Genomic DNA, 19,321 nt, shown 5'->3' on the forward strand with positions numbered 1-19,321 from the left:
TCATGGCAGTCAAAAGGTTAATGTTTCCTTGAAGATTTATCTAGATGTGTAGTTTCAGTATATAAAAAAAGATTAATAAAAAAAACAACAACAAACATTTGATGTGGTGTAGCATTTACGGGGATAAGTCTGCACACTCTGACACCTTCAAAGTGGAAGTGGAAGTGAAAGAGAAAGTAAAAGTGAAAGTGGAAGCGAAAGTGAAAGTGAAAGTGAAACAGGAAGAGGGAGGCTGACCTCTGGCGGCCAGACACTGCAGCACAATGCCCAGGTGCTCCAGGCTGAGGAAGTCCATCCCACTGGAGGACACCGTCTCCAGGAACCGGCGCCACACATTGTCCAGGTTCCTCGTCAGCGACCACAGTGTTGTCCCCCGCTCCCTGGACAACAGGTCCATCAAACAGGTCCGTCAAACAGGTCCATCAAAAGAGAGATACTGTCATTCCACACTCCATTCTCTGCATTAACCCCCACACCAACACCTCCTCATGCCCCACGAGTTTTAACTAAGTTTGAAATATGCAAATCTGTCATATTCCTAAACGCCAAACAAACAAGGGACAACTCAAATCACAGTCTTAAACCATCATTGCTGCTGCTACTGTAAGCGAACTAAAGGCTCTCTCTCTCTCTCTCTCTCTCACACACACACACACACACACACACACACACATACACACACACAGAGCAGACAATCGCGCACACACACACACACACACACACACACGCACACACATACACACACACAGAGAGCAGAAAATCGCACGCACACACACACACACATGCACACGCACACACACACACACACACATACACACACACACAGAGCAGACAATCGCACACACACACACACATACACACAGAGCAGACAATCGCGCACACACACACATACACACAGAGCAGACAATCGCGCACACACACACACACACACACACACACACACATGTACAAACCCTGCTCATCATGTCTTGTTACACGGGATCAGGAAAGAGGTAGACTGGTATGTACAGGACGAAGGTGGCAGAGTGGTTAAGACACTCATCAGCCAATACAATACGGTGTCCGTAAGATTCCGGGTTTGAACCCCAGTCTCCCCCTTTCTCCCAAGTTTGACTGGAAAATCAAACTGAGCTTCCAGTCATTCAGAACAGACGATAAACCGAGGACCTGTGCGCAACATGCACTTGGCACACTGAAAAAGAACCCATGGCAACAAAAGTGTTGTCCTCCGGCAAAATTCTGCAGAAGAAATCCACTCTGATACGCACACAAACAGACATGCAAGCGCTCAAGGCCTGTCTAAGCACGCTGGGGCATGCTGCTGGCCAGGCATCTGCCTGGCAAGGTGTGGTGTAGCCTATATATACAGACTTTGTCCAAAAACGCAGTGACTCCTCCTTGATAAACTGAAAGTGGGTAAAACTGAAAGCAGCAAGATGTGGTGTAGCATATATGTGTGTGTGTGTGTGTGTGTGTGTGTGGACTTTGTTTCAAAACCCTTGAGAAACTGAAAGCAGAGAAACTGGAAGCAGGGTGTGTACCGTTTGTCCATGTTACTGAGCCAGCCAATGGCACACTGCGTGATGGTCTCCTTTCGCGTCACCCACTCCCTCAGGCGCTTTCTCACCATCCTTCCGCCCCCCTCCTCCTCCTTGGCAACGCCCTCCTCCTCCTCCCCCTCCTCTTCCATGTCCTCTTCCTCTTCCATGTCGTCACTCAGGTCGTCGTCCTCGTGCTTCATGCACCAGGCGATGCCTGCACAGACAGACCAGGTTAGGATCAGTCACAGATCTCATCTGTGTTGTTTTGAAGATCTGGGGAAAACATCTGTTTGGGTGTGTGTGGGGGGGATGGTGGCGGGGAGGTCTTGTGTTGTGTGTGTGTGTGTGTGTGGGTTGTGGTGTGGGGGGAGAGTGGAGGTGTTGTGTGTTGTGTGTGTGTGTGTTGTGTGTGTGTGTGTGTGTGTGTTGTGATGTGTGTGGGGGGATGGGGGCAGGGAGGTCTTGTGTTGTGTGTGTGTGTGGGGGGGGTGGAGGTGTTGTGTGTTTTGTGTGTGTGTGTGTGTGTGTGTTGTGTATACGTTCTCTGTACGTTGTTATATTGTCTTGTGCTGTGTGTGTGTGTGTGTGTTTTGTGGTGGGGGGGTGGGGGTGGGGGGGGTGGAGGTGTTGTGTGTTGTGTATGTGTGTGTGTGTGTATACGTTCTCTGTACGTTGTTATATTGTCTTGTGCTCTGTGTGTGTGTGTAGTGTGTGTGTGTGTGTGGGGGGTGGGGGTGGGGGGTGGGAGGTGCTGTGTGTTGTGTGTGTGTGTCTGTGTTTTGTATACACTCTCTGTACATTGTTGTATCGTGTTGTGTTGTGTGTGTGTGTGTGTGTGTGTGTGTGTGTGTGTGTGTGTGTGTGTGTGTGAGTTTTCTTTGTTTTTTACACACCAGTGTGGCAGGGGACCTGCTGAAGCTTTAAACTCTCTGTGCATGAATGGATCAGCATGAGCTTTGATACTACTGAGTGTAATTTTTGACATACTTGTGTAAATAAAGTGAGTCTGTTTTATAACCCAGTGTTCAGTTGCCTGTGTATTTGTGTGTTCTGTTGTGTTGTGTTGCATTGTGTTGTGTGTGTTCTGTTGTGTTGTGTTGCATTGTGTTGTGTGTGTTCTGGTGTGTTGTGTTGCATTGTGTTGTGTGTGTTCTGTTGTGTTGTGTTGCATTGTGTTGTGTGTGTTCTGTTGTGTTGTGTTGCATTGTGTTGTGTGTGTTCTGTTGTGTTGTGTTGCATTGTGTTGTGTGTGTTCTGTATGCTGGATCAGTTTCCTTCATTTTGAATCAACCGCTTGATAAAGATTTGAATGCTCTGAAGATCCTACTCTGCATATTTCAACATTTTCAAAGTAAATACAGAACATGCAGAGCTCCAGTACGCACTAATGATATTTTCAAGTCCTGAACAAAAGAAAATCAGTCTTTAAAGACTCTGCAGTGGATGAACTTATTCCTGTCTGGGAAATACCTCTAAGCTTGGCTGTCTAAATAAAATGTAGAAAAATAAAATCACTACTGCCACCATCAAATTCCCAAATAAGCTGCTTAACTCACTGAACACTGCCAAGTTACTCCCCTGCTTTTCACCACAAAAGCAAATTTTCTATCTAAAATTACGTTTAAATAACATACTTACCGTGACCCAACTAGTGCAGACTCCGGCAGGGGTCTGACATTCCTGTCTTGTGCAAACTACTATCCGCCTATGCGGAGAAAACGAAAGCAACTACGGCCGATAACCTCCCGATAGTAGGTAACCTCCCCTTTGTCCCGCTAGCTAGCGCCCTCTTTTTCTGGCAGCCATCATGACTCCTGTTCCTGTGCTCTTCATACGGCTAAGTTTTTTCGTATTTTCTGCCTGTCTGTCGATTCTCTGGCATTCTTGTTTTTTGTCAAATTATGTCTCCAACCAGGTCACATAATTATGTAGCTCGATTGGGCAATCGTGCTAAAATTAAGGCGCGATCACAATCAATTCGCTGACACTCTGGGCCCTCTACTCCTGGCCCTCTCAACAAAACTGCTGATTTATAAGGATTCTTCTTCTTCCAGTTGAGTAGCCACAACCAACATGCTGATTTATTCACTTGACTTGGAACGATGCTGTACACTCCCATTAATCAATTTTTTTTTTAAACTCCCCCCCACCCCTCTTGAAAGGAAATTTTCTACCTAAAATTACGTTTAAGTAACATACTGTGACCCACAAGTGCAGACTCCGGCAGGGGTCTGACATTCCTGTCCTGTGCAAACTACTATCCGCCTATGCAGAGAAAACAAAAGTAGCTACGGCCGATAACCTCCAGGAAGTAGGTAACCTCCCTTTTGCCCCCCTGGCTTGCGCCCTCTTTTGATGTTTCCAGTCAGTTAATGAAATTTGCAAAACAGGTTCTTAACACCAGGTGTTAGCTCTTGACAAAATATAAAGTTTCAACGCTTTCCCATTGCAGAGTACTCAAGTGCCATCTTTGACATAAACAAAACTGATAAAAATGGACAGGTCAAGGAAAGACTTGTCATTCACAAACAGAGCAAAACAATCAGCTTGTAGTAGCTATATCTGACAATGGAAATGCGGAAGATACTGCCATTAACTTATATAACAGTTCCACAAATTCCATTCAGAACTTTCTATACTTCTGATTCCCCAACCTGGAACATTCACGCGAAACAGGTAAACAAGTAATATCAGCAACAAGCAGGAACTTCCTCAGACAGGAGGAGTCACTCGTCGCTCGTTCTTACCCTCTGCAACGTTCTCTGCGCCCAATTCACGTAGGGCTTTCAGAGCCAGTCCTTTGGAGAAGCCGTTGTCGGTCATTTCCGACATGAAGAGCACAACCTTCTCCTTGTCGGTGACCGGTGCCGGCTGCGGTGCTGCTGCCTGGGGGCGCGAGGGTTGCTGCGGGTGTCGGAGAGCATCGATGCGATCCATGGCATCCTGTAGGGCTTGCTCCAGGTCCTGAGGACTGCAGTCCTCCTTCAGCAGCGACAGCATCGGGTACACATGTCTGAAACATGTCATGGGGTACACATGTCTGAAACATTATGTCATGGGGTACACGTGTCTGAAACATCATGTCATGGGGTACACGTGTCTGAAACATTATGTCATGGGGTACACATGTCTGAAACATCATGTTATGGGGTACACAGGTCCTGAGGGCTGCAGTCCTCCTAAAGCAGTGACAGCATCGGGTAAACATATCTGAAACATGGGGTACACGTGTCTGAAATGTGTGCAGGAGGGGTTTATGTGTTATAACATTGACCCATTTTGTTTACACACACGAGTCAAAAACAGTCATACAGGTACAAGGTTACATGTCTGTGTGTGTGTGCGTATGTGCGTGCGTGCATGCATGTGTGTGCGTGTGTTTGAAACCTGACAAAACGACACAGGAAATGGATGATTAGCACCCAAAGGCAGCTCTCTGTTGGCTCCACCCAAGCAGGCAAATGACTGTAAAGCACTTACAGCCTGGTCTCTGACCAAGGATAGTTGTGGCACCATCATTATCTCTCTCTCTCTCTCTCCATCTATCACATGATATATAGATATATGTATATACACACCAACAGACTTCAGGAGGACACTGACCATCTGATGACTCCCTGTCCTGAAGGACACACACACACACTGACCATCTGATGACTCCCTGTCCTGAGGGACACACACACACACACTGACCATCTGATGACTCCCTGTCCTGAGGGACACACACACACACTGACCATCTGATGACTCCCTGTCCTGAAGGACACACACACACACACTGACCATCTGATGACTCCCTGTCCTGAGGGACACACACACACACACTGACCATCTGATGACTCCCTGTCCTGAGGGACACACACACACACACACACTGACCATCTGATGACTCCCTGTCCTGAAGGACACGCACACACACACACTGACCATCTGATGACTCCATGTCCTGAAGGACACACACACACACACACTGACCATCTGATGACTCCCTGTCCTGAAGGACACACACACACACACTGACCATCTGATGACTCCATGTCCTGAAGGACACACACACACACACACTGACCATCTGATGACTCCATGTCCTGAAGGACACACACACACACACTGACCATCTGATGACTCCCCGTCCTGAAGGACACACACACACACACTGACCATCTGATGACTCCCTGTCCTGAGGGACACACACACACACACTGACCATCTGATGACTCCATGTCCTGAGGGACACACACACACTGACCATCTGATGACTCCCTGTCCTGAAGGACACACACACACACTGACCATCTGATGACTCCATGTCCTGAGGGACACACACACACTGACCATCTGATGACTCCCTGTCCTGAGGGACACACACACACACACACTGACCATCTGATGACTCTATGTCCTGAAGGACACACACACACACTGACCATCTGATGACTCCCTGTCCTGAAGGACACACACACACACTGACCATCTGATGACTCCCTGTCCTGAGGGACACACTGACTGACCTGGACACCTCCTCCGACCCCACTTTGATCAGCTGCTGCTGCAGGAAGACCAGCTGCTCCACCGTGAAGACGTTCAGCTCGGGGTAGTCCCTGCGTTTCCTGTCCACGTAGTGCAGCCACTGTGTGTGGCACTGCTCCAGGAAGGCGGCCACCCCCGCGATGAAATCCTGCAGCCACACAGAATCACTTTGTTCACGAGAATCATACGACAGGTGCAATAGCCAAGTGGTTAAAGCGTTGGACTTTCAATCTGAAGGTCCCTGTATTGAATCTCAGTAACGGCACCTGGTGGGTAAAGGGTGGAGATTTTTCCGATCTCCCAGGTCAACATATGTGCAGACCTGCCAGTGCCTGAACCCCCTTCGTATATACAAACAGAAGATCAAACACCCCCCTGAAAACGGAGTATGGCTGCCTACATGGCAAGGTAAAAATGGTCATGCATGAAAAAGCCCACTTGTGTACATACGAGTAAATGTGAGAGTTGCAGCCCACAAACGAAGAAGAAGATGATAGGAATCTTGGTGAATGTGAGTTAGCAGTCCTATTTTTCTAGAAGCTCTGGAAGTTGAAAAAATTTTTTTTAAACTAATAATCTATAATAAAATATATATAAAGGGATGCAGGATTGGCAAATATACAGTAGGTTTGAAGGATTATTTCAAGAATGAAACACTTATGGAAACCTTGAGTGTGATGTGGTTGTCCATGTGACTGATGTGTAATATACACTTTCTACAATGCATCATCTAACACTACCTGACAAATGCATTATCTAACACTACCTGATGGTCAAATAATCATGCATTCACTGACATATCAAGAGCAGAAGTATTTTCATGCGTTCATTCTTGTGCAGTGATAGGAGAGCATTTCAGCTGAAACACTTTTCCACCAGGGAGACAACAACAATCACACTACCAGTCTGTAAGTTTTGTTAATGACTCTTTGCTGCAGTCAGCTGTGTGCGTGTAGATTACAAGGGTGTGTGCTTCATAAGCTTCTGCTTGCTGTCCTAACTCACTGAGCCCTGCACGCATACTTTGCCCTGGCATCAAAATTTGTCTCTTTAAAATGTTTTTCACAATCCTACATATGCATATACCACATAAATACACATTTCCATAAACCACAAGGTAAGGGAACCAACTTCTACTACAGTATTTCCAGATGTGTCCACAAGTGATTTCAGAAAAAAACACAGTATATTTTTGTGTGTGTTTTTCCGCATAGACATGATATGGAAGTCTGTCGAGGGTGTAGACTCCAACAGGGTTGAATGGGTTAACTCTTTCACTGCCCAGTTTCTGTGTGAAAAACACTCCCCAGCGCCAAATATTTTAGAAACAGTGCTCTCAGTCACAGACTTCGGTTCACATCAAAACAACACAATGGACTTGTTCTTTTCAAACATGGTCAGGGGGTAAAGGTTAGTCACTTTTCTATTGGTGGGAAAGTGGCTGCACGTGTCAAGCTTTGTCACAATGTGAAAAACGGTTTTAACAACATGACCCTCAATGTTGACAAAAGTTGGCGATGGCAGTGCACTGTCTAGTCAACAAAAGGCGCCTATGGCAGTGAAAGAGTTAAACGAATATAATGTGTTTGAATCAACACCCACCTCCAGGTCCTCCTTCATGCCAGCTCCCTTCTCGGGGGTCTTCCGGTGACCCTTCAGCTTGCCCTGGGATGAGAACTCGGACACACAGCACACGGACCGCTTGACGTCACACAGGAACTCCACCGTCCAGTCCAGGAAGAGCACGCAGCCGTCTCTGCACAGCTGGACGTACGTCTTGCCCAGACGTATCAGGCTCTCCATGATCTGTGGACACAGCAAACACAAACAGGGTGTTGGGGAGGGGGGGGGACCTTGTACAGAGGGTGTTTGATGTTTATAGGTGTTGTGTGTGTGTGTGTGTGTGCATGTGTGCATGCGTGCGTGAATGTGTGTGTGAATGTGTGTGTGTGTATGGGTGTGTGGGGGATGTGTGGGTGGGTGGGGATGTGTGTGGGCACAGGCGTGTGCTTGGGTGTGTGCATGTGTGTGTGCATGTGTGTGTGTGTGTGTGTGTGTGTGCACGCATGAGTTGAAAACACCAGAAAAAGACAGAACAATATATAAAACAGTACTGACTTTTGAAAACATATAACAGAAAGACAGGAGTGTACATTCAACACCACTGACTGTTGACATCACAACACAACAAGGAGACAGATCAGTATCAAAGACAGCACTGACTGTTGACATCACAACACAACAAGGTGACAGACCAGTATCAAAGACACCACTGACTGTTGACATCACAACACAACAAGGTGACAGATCAGTATCAAAGACAGCACTGACTGTTGACATCACAACACAACAAGGTGACAGATCAGTATCAAAGACAGCACTGACTGTTGACATCACAACACAACAAGGTGACAGATCAGTATCAAAGACACCACTGACTGTTGACATCACAACACAACAAGGGGACAGATCAGTATCAAAGACAGCACTGACTGTTGACATCACAACACAACAAGGTGACAGATCAGTATCAAAGACAGCACTGACTGTTGACATCACAACACAACAAGGTGACAGATCAGTATCAAAGACACCACTGACTGTTAACATCACAACACAACAAGGTGACAGATCAGTATCAAAGACAGCACTGACTGTTGACATCACAACAGATAAACAGACCAGATTTTGAAACACAATTTACAACAGAAAAGCAGGCCAGTATCAAAAACACCACTGACTGTTGAAAACACAACAGATTAACAGACCAGATTTTGAAACACAATTTACAACAGAAAAGCAGGCCAGTATCAAAAACACCATTGGCTGTTAAAAACACACAACAGAAAAACAGGACAGTACTTTCAACACCACTGACTGTTGAAAACACACAACAGAAAAACAGGACAGTACTTTCAACACCACTGACTGTTGAAAACACACAACAGAAAAACAGGACAGTACTTTCAACACCACTGGCTGTTGAAAACACACAACAGAAAAACAGGACAGTACTTTCAACACCACTGGCTGTTGAAAACACACAACAGAAAAACAGGACAGTACTTTCAACACCACTGACTGTTGAAAACACACAACAGAATAACAGGACAGTACTTTCAACACCACTGACTGTTGAAAACACACAACAGAAAAACAGGACAGTACTTTCAACACCACTGACTGTTGAAAACACACAACAGAATAACAGGACAGTACTTTCAACACCACTGACTGACAAACATCACAACAGAAAAACAGGACAGTACTTTCAACACCACTGACTGTTGAAAACACACAACAGAAAAACAGGACAGTACTTTCAACACCACTGACTGACAAACATCACAACAGAAAAACAGGACAGTACTTTCAACACCACTGGCTGTTGAAAACACACAACAGAAAAACAGGACAGTACTTTCAACACCACTAACTGTTGAAAACACACAACAGAAAAACAGGACAGTACTTTCAACACCACTGACTGACAAACATCACAACAGAAAAACAGGACAGTACTTTCAACACCACTGGCTGTTGAAAACACACAACAGAAAAACAGGACAGTACTTTCAACACCACTGGCTGTTGAAAACACACAACAGAAAAACAGGACAGTACTTTCAACACCACTGGCTGTTGAAAACACACAACAGAAAAACAGGACAGTACTTTCAACACCACTGACTGACAAACATCACAACAGAAAAACAGGACAGTACTTTCAACACCACTGACTGTTGAAAACACACAACAGAAAAACAGGACAGTACTTTCAACACCACTGACTGACAAACATCACAACAGAAAAACAGGACAGTACTTTCAACACCACTGACTGACAAACATCACAACAGAAAAACAGGACAGTACTTTCAACACCACTGACTGACAAACATCACAACAAAGACAGGCCAGTAGTAACGACGACAGCACTGACGGTGATGAATCGATCCACGTTCTCCTTCCCCTTCTCAGCCTCTCCAGCCACCAGCATGAGTCGACTCTGCAGGTCCAGCAGTTCTTCGTAGGTGTACTCGCGCGGGGGCGTGTCCATCTGTCTGTCCTCATTGTTCAGGGTGGCTGGGTCAGCCTCCTCCGACACCTTCAGCTGGATCACACTGGGAAGAGTCTGGAAGGCAATGGGCCGTGGCTTTTCACTGGTTGTTTGGCTGTGTCTTGTTTTGGACTCCCTATTACCCTCTCTTTACTTTGTTGTTGTTGTTGTTGTCACAATAAATTTCTCTATGTGAAATTCAGGCTGCTCTCCCCAGGAAGAGTGCATCTCTACACTGACAGCGCCACCAATTTTTTTTGTATTTTTTCCTCCCTGCAGTTTTTAACTTGTTTTCCGAACTAAGTGGATTTTTCAACAGAATTTAGCCACAGAGAAACCTTTTGTTTCCATGGGATCTTTAACATGCACTAAGTGGATACTGCACTTGGGACCTGGGTTTATCATCTCATCTGAATGACTGGCATCCAGACCACCACTCAAGGTCTAGTGGAGGGGGAGAAAATACTGGTGACTGTTCCAGGATTTGAACCAATGCACTCAGATTCTCTTGCTTCCGTGGTGGACGCGTTACCTCTAGGCCATCACTCCACTTTTCATCTGGTCTGATTATTATGTGTAATTCTCTTCCATGGCTTAAATATTCATTTCAAATTCCACCCTTCGTCTACCCGGTTTCCCCCCCAACCCATCATTCATCCTCCTCTCCTTCTTCTCCTGAATGATAGCACTCACATGTAAAAATCGATACTCTTAACAAAATGTCCACAAATCACCAGAATGTGTGACCGGACATTGAACAAACTTCATCACCATCTTCCATCACTTTGTTGCTTTTCTTATATATCTTTCAACTTGTATCATTTGAACATGTCTGACTGTACTGTGCTTATTCTGATGTCTTATGTAATGTGCTTTGAACCTTTTATTTTTTTTTTTTTATTATTATTGTTCTTCTTCTTATTATTATTATCATTATTATTGTTATTATTATCATTATTATTATTATCACTACTATTGTTATCATTATTATTATCATCATGTCTTCACTGCACTGATTAACACTTTTCTTCATGGAAACATGCATTACTTTTATCATTATTACTATTATTATCATTATTATTATTATTGTTAATTATCATCGATCGTCGACTACAATGTTGATACCGGAAGTATATACTGGAGGTGGTAAAGTAAGGGAGAGAACCATAGAGGCATAGCAACTGATGATGGCAGTTGTAAACGATGTGTTTGAGCAACATGGTGTTGTAGTCTAATGTCAGTAGCTGACCAAGTCAAAGTGGCAATTTGTTTTATAGTGAACAGTTAATAGGACATACTAGTCCAACAGATTTTCAATTATCATTATTATTACTAGTAGTAGTAGTAGCAGTATCATTATCATGTCTTCAATGCACTGATTATCACTTTTCTTCAAGGAAACATGCACTCGCAGGCCATTCTATCAGGCTGACATTTAATCATCAAACCTATCATCCAAACCAAGTCGCCTTCTGAGTTAAGTGAAACAACACCTATAAAATTTGTAGGGTTCTGCTTTGCCTAATCTTTACCACAAAGAGGAAGAGATTATTCACAAACTTTTTATATCATTTGTAACAGTAAAACGATACAAATGACACATGCTACACATTTCATTTGCAATTCAAACTATTTAAACAACAGACAACAAGCGCACTCTGACCATTCTCTGCTTGTTTCCTCTGCCGATGCGGAACACTCCTCGCTCGTTGATGCTGCCTACTTGAGACAGGCATGTCTTCTCCACAGAACCAAGGGACTTCTCTACAGACTTGAACCAGTCCAGATACCTGCTGGAGTCCGTCTGCAAATGCAAAAAGATTTCAGTCAACAAATGAATAACTACGACAACAAGAATCCATTTTAACCTTCTGACTGCTGAGCCTTGGTGAAAGGAGACCAGAGGGGCCGCGCCACAGGCGACTTTAGTCGACATCGAGGGTCATGTTGATAAGACCAGAGGGGCCGCGCCACAGGCGACTTTAGTCGACATCGAGGGTCATGTTGATAAGACCAGAGGGGCCGCGCCACAGGCGACTTTAGTCGACATCGAGGGTCATGTTGATAAGACCAGAGGGGCCGCGCCACAGGCGACTTTAGTCGACATCGAGGGGTCATGTTGATAAGACCATTTTTCACATTGCGACAAAACTCAGCTGCAACCAGTTTCCCGCCAACAGAACAATGACTGACCTTTACCCCCTGACCCAGTTTGAAGTGAACAAGTCCACTGTGTTGTTTTGACATGAACTGAGGACTGTGACAGAGAGCATCATTTCTGAAATGCATGGTGTTGGGGGAGTGGTTTTCACATAGCAACTTGGCAGTGAAAGAGTCAAGTACACTAACTTTTTGTGTAGTCCTAAGCAGTGTGGTTCTGATAAATAACTGTCATGAAATCAATCCCAAGAGGAACAAGTCCAAGTAGGGAATAGTGACTGACATCCTGACCTGTCAGCTCTGTCTTATCCCAGTAAGGTGACCATCCTTCAACGATGAGCTTATGCATCAGCACTTGAAGAGTTAAAATAATAATAGAAATAATAATAATAATAATTAAAAGAAAGAAGCTAATATGAAAAGCATGGCCAACCCAAAGATTTCAAATACTTCTGACTGATAACGTCCAGATCATTCAAACACTAAAATGAGTTTATTCACTGATGACAGCAGAGCCATACTGGACTCTCCATGAATGAAACGGACTGACTCTGTCACATCACTCAATTATATGCAGCTTTACTCAGGTCGTAGAATACATTGCAGTGTGAGGCAGTTGACGCTGCATTGAAAGACATGGACACATCATCAAAACAAGGCTGCAAGCTTTCATTCAGATACACAGACATCAATTTCTCAACCCATAAACTGGGTGCAGTGTCAGCACAATACAGTGATCCATTCACACTGACCCGTTTCATTTATGAGATAAATCATTTGTGATGAATGTGTGTTGAAAAACAAAATAGAATTCAGCCCAGGAACACTAACAACTTCCTGTTTCCCAGTTTCATCTGTTTTGTCACCGACATTCAAGAAAAGACTTGTGCAAATCCAAACTTGGTGCAGATCCAAACTTCGTGTTTTCCTCAAAATTCTAATGAGAGCATAAAAAAGGAAATTTTTTTTCCTAAAATAGACCACTAGTGCAGACTCCGACAGGGAGTCCGATTCTTGTCCTGTGCAAACTACTATCCGCCTATAAAAAAATTATTTAAATTTTTTTTTTTTTTTTAAAGAAGAAGAATGGGACACTTGCCAGATTCTTTGGAAGAGAGGGATCCGCCTTGACGTTTTTAAACACAAGTTCACACTGCTGCAACAGGTGTCGACAGCCTTCGCCCTTCTCCATGAAGATGAGGGGAGCGTAGCCAATGGTGGCTGCATGGAAGCAGCTGACTCGTGCGATGGCCCACGGCAACTCCCCGGCAGATATGTAGGCCAGGTCCACAAACACCGTCAGCTCCTTCACTCCGTCTGGTGAATCATGACACCACATCTCATTGAGTGCCCAGGAGTTTTGATTAAATGGCTACCCCATTTGGATTTAGGGATGGAACATGTATTTAGCTAATCTTACACAGAGCCAGAAGCTGGTTTGATTGGTTTGTTGTGGTTCAGATGTTCCCTGTGATCCATGAGATGTGGCTGTTCAGGTGTGCCGTGAGCTGAGAATCAAAATGTCATGTTCTATCATCTGTGTTATTCCATGGGGTTTTTTGTTTGTTTTTTGTTGTTGTTGTTGTGTGAGAGTGTGTGTGTGTTTGCTGTGTGTTTGTTGTTTGTTCCCTTCTTTCTTTGTTTATATTCTATTCTGCTTGTTGCCAGAGTTATTTGTTTGTTCACTAAAAATACCCTTGCAAACTGTCACCATATTGTACAAGTATATGTATTACCTTTGTTGCTAAAGGTGTTGTAAATTGTCATTCTGCTTTATTGATGTGGCATTCAATGTGAACTTGTTATGGAGACGATCTTGTAGAGAAAATATAGCCTTCTGTGCAAGGGGGAAAAAAAAAGATATATTTTGCTGTATGCAAAGTGCTTAGGACTGGAAGGCGTACACTCCAAACAAAACCAAAGAAAAAGTGTTTGAGCGATACACACCGGCACAGGATGTAATAATGCACACATTAAAAACAAAAGCGAAACAGGTCAAAATTCAAAGAAGCACAGCAAACTTTCAATCTAGGAGAAGCATGACAAGCTGCATCCATCCATTTACTCAAGTTTCCATCATTCATTCGACGCTTTCAAACGCCAAGAAGCCATTAACTGTGACTCCCTGGAATCACACTGACAAACGTGGAGTTCAAGTTGAGCACTGATGGGTCAGCTGACGTCACTGCCATGTCATGTGGTTGCATCTCCAGCCAAAGTTGATGTCACAACCCCTCCACTCTCTCCACACACACACACACACACACACACACACACACACACACACACACACACACCATCCCACCCACCCACCGCACACACACACACGAACCCACCAATCCACACATCAACTCCTTCACCCACCCATCCCTTGCCACACACACACATTTGACGGAATACCTTTCATTTTCTCTTTCAGCCAGGCCACAAACTCCAGGCAGCGTGGGTTGAGGAACTCCTCCAGACACCTGACATCCTGGGGCGTCACATGCTCCAGTTGTTTACACAGACGGAGCACCGATCGGTCCACTTTGTTCATGGGCAGATTTTTGTCATGGCTCTGTGAATAGGACACACACTTCTTTATGGTAAGGATCTTAGGTTTCTACCTTTTTCTTTAATCCAAAATGTCAATCAAAAGTTGACTCATCAATGAAGCAGTTGTAGCTTTCTTTTCTTCCTGCTTTTGCTCATTTTCTATAGACGCTGTTTTTCTTAAAAATGGAGTGGGGGAGAAACAGTTAAACCACTTTACAAATGATCATAACCTTAGAGAGACATACAGGATGTCCTCATACCAACTGGCTGTAAAAAAAAAAGAAAGTTATCAAGGGACCTAACCCTTCCACAAGTCCTAAACACTGTTTGGCATATTGCTTGGATCTTTATGTAATACAAGCAAACTAATTGTGTATGTAAGGGGGGTGGGTAAACAACAATATAAACCAATTTGTTTGTTTGCTTTTTTTTTAATTATTATTATTAGAAACAACAAGCCAGGCCATCAGCAAAATTAGAATGCCAAATATCAACCCATCACACATGAATGACAAAATCAAATGATCCAGAACCTGGACAGAAATTGTGGGAAGCTAAAATTATGTTTAACTCATTCTGTTCCAGGTATGTGTTAACTTGTACCATGATTATTTCCCCTGTGGACCCAGTACAAGTATTCAAGTACCAAGACACTATCCTAACTTCATTTGGTTTTTGTTTGATACAGCTGGCATTCTTTACTGAACCATTTACAGATTCTGGAAATATAAGAACGAAACTTTGTCTAACCAATTAAATCAACAATTCTCCATTGATCTTCGCTGTTTTCGTGAACCACCCTCTTTTTTTGTTTTCTTTTTTTTTACTGCAGCTGTCCCATATAGTGCTGATCCTGAGGAGTTGTAGCAGGCCTGTAGTGTGGGGTAGGAGTTCAATCAAAGGTACAGGTACATGCCAGGTAGACAAGCGTGCACACCTCTGTGTGACAGCCTCTGTGTAGGAGTTAAATCAAAGGTACAGGTACATGCCAGATAGACAAGCGTGCACACCCCTGTGAGAGAGCCTCTGTGTAGGAGTTCAATCAAAGGTACAGGTACATGCCAGATAGACAAGCGTGCACACCTCTGTGTGAGAGCCTCTGTGTAGGAGTTCAATCAAAGGTACAGGTACATGCCAGATAGACAAGCGTGCACACCTCTGTGAGAGAGCCTCTGTGTAGGAGTTCAATCAAAGGTACAGGTACATGCCAGATAGACAAGCGTGCACACCTCTGTGAGAGAGCCTCTGTGTAGGAGTTCAATCAAAGGTACAGGTACATGCCAGATAGACAAGCGTGCACACCTCTGTGTGAGAGCCTCTGTGTAGGAGTTCAATCAAAGGTACAGGTACATGCCAGGTAGACAAGCGTGCACACCCCTGTGTGAGAGCCTCTGTGTAGGAGTTCAATCAAAGGTACAGGTACATGCCAGATAGACAAGCGTGCACACCCCTGTGAGAGAGCCTCTGTGTACTGCTGCTGCACCAAGTGTTGGGCAATGCTGGTCAGGATCATTTGTTCTTTTGTTTAACGTCTATCCACAATGTGATTTTAGACAAAAATCCATCACCTTCCCCACCCACACCCATGCCTTAAATCATCACTACTTTCCCTGTTCCTCTCTCCTCTATTAGAATAAAGACAAAATAAAATGAACTAACTATTCAACCAGTAAAATCACAACAAAGAACCAATGGGGCTCCTAACTAAACTCTGAACTATTTCAAACACAAGTTCATCATCAAATAAAACATTTCTAATGGAAGCAGATGAAACTGCAGATTTTGTAAATGAAAGAGGTATTTTTTTAACTGTTGACATTCACATATGATATGCACATGGGTAATTTCATAACCACAAATGCAAGTTATTTTAGAAGTATATTTTGTTTTAATGGCATCCACAGTCAGTCTGTATATCAAACTGATGAGCCACAAGCCAGGCCATGTATGGGAAGATCCTTTTTGCAAACACAGGCATAATGGAAGCTTCCAGCGGTTGGTTTTAGGTGTTTAGGTCCTCAGGTCCTTGATGCTGTCTGGCAGAGTGACAGAACAGACTTCCGACAGAGGGAGCTGGTCAGGATGTATCCGATGCAAAGCAAGCCACACAAAACCAACCAGGGAAAACCCACCCACAACACTCAGGTCACTAACCATCCACAGTATGTACTCACCAGTCTGCAGATGTTCCGGATGTTTTCAAAGTCTCCGTCCACTTTCAAAGCCGCCCTCACTTTGAGAAGCATGGAGGCTGCACTGACGTAGTCCTTGATGGCGGTGAAGCAGGTGAACTGCTCGATTCTCTCATCCACCCAGCGGCTGGGATCACTGTGCGTGCTCAGTTTGTGCAGCTCCTGCATCAGCTCATCGTACCGGTAGTTCCCGTTGTCTCTGCGGAACATACTGAACACCCTCTGCGTTTCAGCCAGAGTGATGGTTCCTTCAGTCATCTTCTGGCACAAGGTCTGCCACTCGGTGTTCACGTCACTCCACACCACATGGAACGCTCGCCAGAAGTCCTGAGAAGACAGGTCCGTTTTTCTGACAAACTCAAAGAACATCTTCTTGAAGATGTAGGAAGAGATCCTTTTTTCAAACATGGGCAGAATGGAAAGGATGTTTTCCGGAAGCTTCCAGGGGTTGGTTTTGGGGGTGTAGGCCCTCAGGTCCTTGACGATGTCTGGCAGAGCGACAGAGCAGACCTCCGACAGAGGCAGGTTGGAAGCCTTGTCTCGTACCTCTTCAATTTTCTTCAGCACTGCTGGCAGATCCGCTGCAACATAATTAGATGCCCTGCAATGATTAAAGTTATCCTTTTAAAACATCCCAAACAACAAGACACAGCAATAAGCTTGATTCTGTGTCAAGAGATGAGAAATGTGAGGAGCTTTACTGAGATCAAGAGCAAGATGTGTAGCAGATTGACAGAAAGTCACAAAATATTTTCACAATCTCATAAAGAGAAATCATATTTCTAAACCTAAATCAAAACTGATTGTAGATGATAAAACAATATAAGAATAAGGTGAAAGAATAATCATGTAAAAGAATCACATGAAAACTGACATCATGAAACAAAGCAGAAGTGTGAAATTAATGATTTAATTTTAGATATATCTAATTCATCTGAAGATGAAAAACTACCACTTAAGGTGAAATAACTCTTCAAGAAATCAAAAAGTAATCTGTGCTATGAGAAATATGCAAATGGAACAGGCCTTGGCACTGATGGGTTAACTTTTGAGTTCTTCAATGTTTTTTATCTTTCTTTTTTAAATTTTTTTGGAGACAGCTGGGTATATTTTTAGTCAGATCCCTAAATGAATCTTTCAGAGGAGAATTATCAAACACACAAAAAGAGGAAAAGATCATGAATATACACAAATGAGAAAAGAAACAAAAGAATTCATAAAGAACTAGAGACCAACATCCTCACTAAACATTATCTTTAAAATTCCAGAAATGCTCTTCCAAACCTTATTAGTGAAGATCAAACTGGGTTTCAAACAAATAGATACATCGGAGACAAGATTAAACTGCTTTACAATCTCATAAATCATCTACTAAATAAAATAAAATCTCCAAGGTATGCTGATACGTACAAATTTTGAAAATGATTTCAACTCTCTGGAGTGGCAGTTAATCATTTTCTAAACATTTGTATTTGTATTTGTATTTCTTTTTATCACAACAGATTTCTCTGTGTGAAATTCAGGCTGCTCTCCCTAGGGAGAGCGCGTCGCTACACAACATTGCTACCCATTTTTTGGTATTTTTTCAAGCGTGCAGTTTTATTTGTCTTTCCTATCAAAGTGAATCTTTCTACAGAATTTTGCCTTTTGTTGCCGCAGTTTCTTTTTCTTGCGCTGAGTGCATGCTGGCTTTAGTAAAGATATATGTCAATGAACAACAACTTTTATATAAAAGAATATTAAATCTACAGTAGTAGTCAATGGACAGATCACATCTAAAATTTACAATACTAAAAGGACGTAGATGATGTGACCACACATGGTCTTATCTGTTCACACCTTCAGTTGAAGTTTTAGTATTTACCATCAACACAACACCATGCAGGTAATCAAGGCACAACCAGAGATGCCAACCCCTGTCAAGTGTTTGTAGGATCAATCAGGAAATTCAGTTGGAACATTTTGAATTTGGTGGCAACACTTGGACTCTGAGCCACATCAGCAAACGTACATTTCATCCACAAGGCAAACAAACAATGTAAACATGCATGCAACTGATTAGCTGAGCAACATCACGTGAGATCAAGATTAAGTAGTGACTGCCCTGGCCTCATGATCAATAGGTCTTGAGCGTCTGGGTAATGTTATGACAGGAAGGCATGTGGCCAAATTATGTAGCAGAAAATAAACAATTTTGACATTGGAGTAACGCTGAAACAAAATGCGACTGAGGATAACAAAATACAGTGAAATAGTAACAGTTGGCATCTCTGCACAACAAGAACAAACACTCCACAAAT

At 43.6% G+C, this 19,321-nt stretch overlaps 1 protein-coding gene across 1 annotated transcript in view; it reads right to left on the minus strand.

Moving 5' to 3' along the window:
- LOC143297710 (E3 ubiquitin-protein ligase rnf213-alpha-like) overlaps positions 1-19,321 on the minus strand; it is a 110,852-nt gene that overhangs the window by 37,463 nt on the left and 54,068 nt on the right. The window contains exons 18-27 of the mRNA XM_076610132.1: positions 17,004-17,602; positions 14,692-14,851; positions 13,391-13,608; positions 11,795-11,935; positions 10,015-10,206; positions 7,674-7,877; positions 6,053-6,219; positions 4,289-4,554; positions 1,542-1,755; positions 238-380 (exon numbers count right to left, since the gene is read on the minus strand). Of these exons, the coding sequence (XP_076466247.1) occupies positions 238-380; positions 1,542-1,755; positions 4,289-4,554; positions 6,053-6,219; positions 7,674-7,877; positions 10,015-10,206; positions 11,795-11,935; positions 13,391-13,608; positions 14,692-14,851; positions 17,004-17,602 (2,304 nt within the window). The remainder of the gene's footprint in view (positions 1-237; positions 381-1,541; positions 1,756-4,288; positions 4,555-6,052; positions 6,220-7,673; positions 7,878-10,014; positions 10,207-11,794; positions 11,936-13,390; positions 13,609-14,691; positions 14,852-17,003; positions 17,603-19,321) is intronic.

Source organism: Babylonia areolata, chromosome 23, assembly GCF_041734735.1.
Source record: "Babylonia areolata isolate BAREFJ2019XMU chromosome 23, ASM4173473v1, whole genome shotgun sequence".
Classification (NCBI taxonomy): Eukaryota; Metazoa; Mollusca; class Gastropoda; order Neogastropoda; family Buccinidae; genus Babylonia; species Babylonia areolata.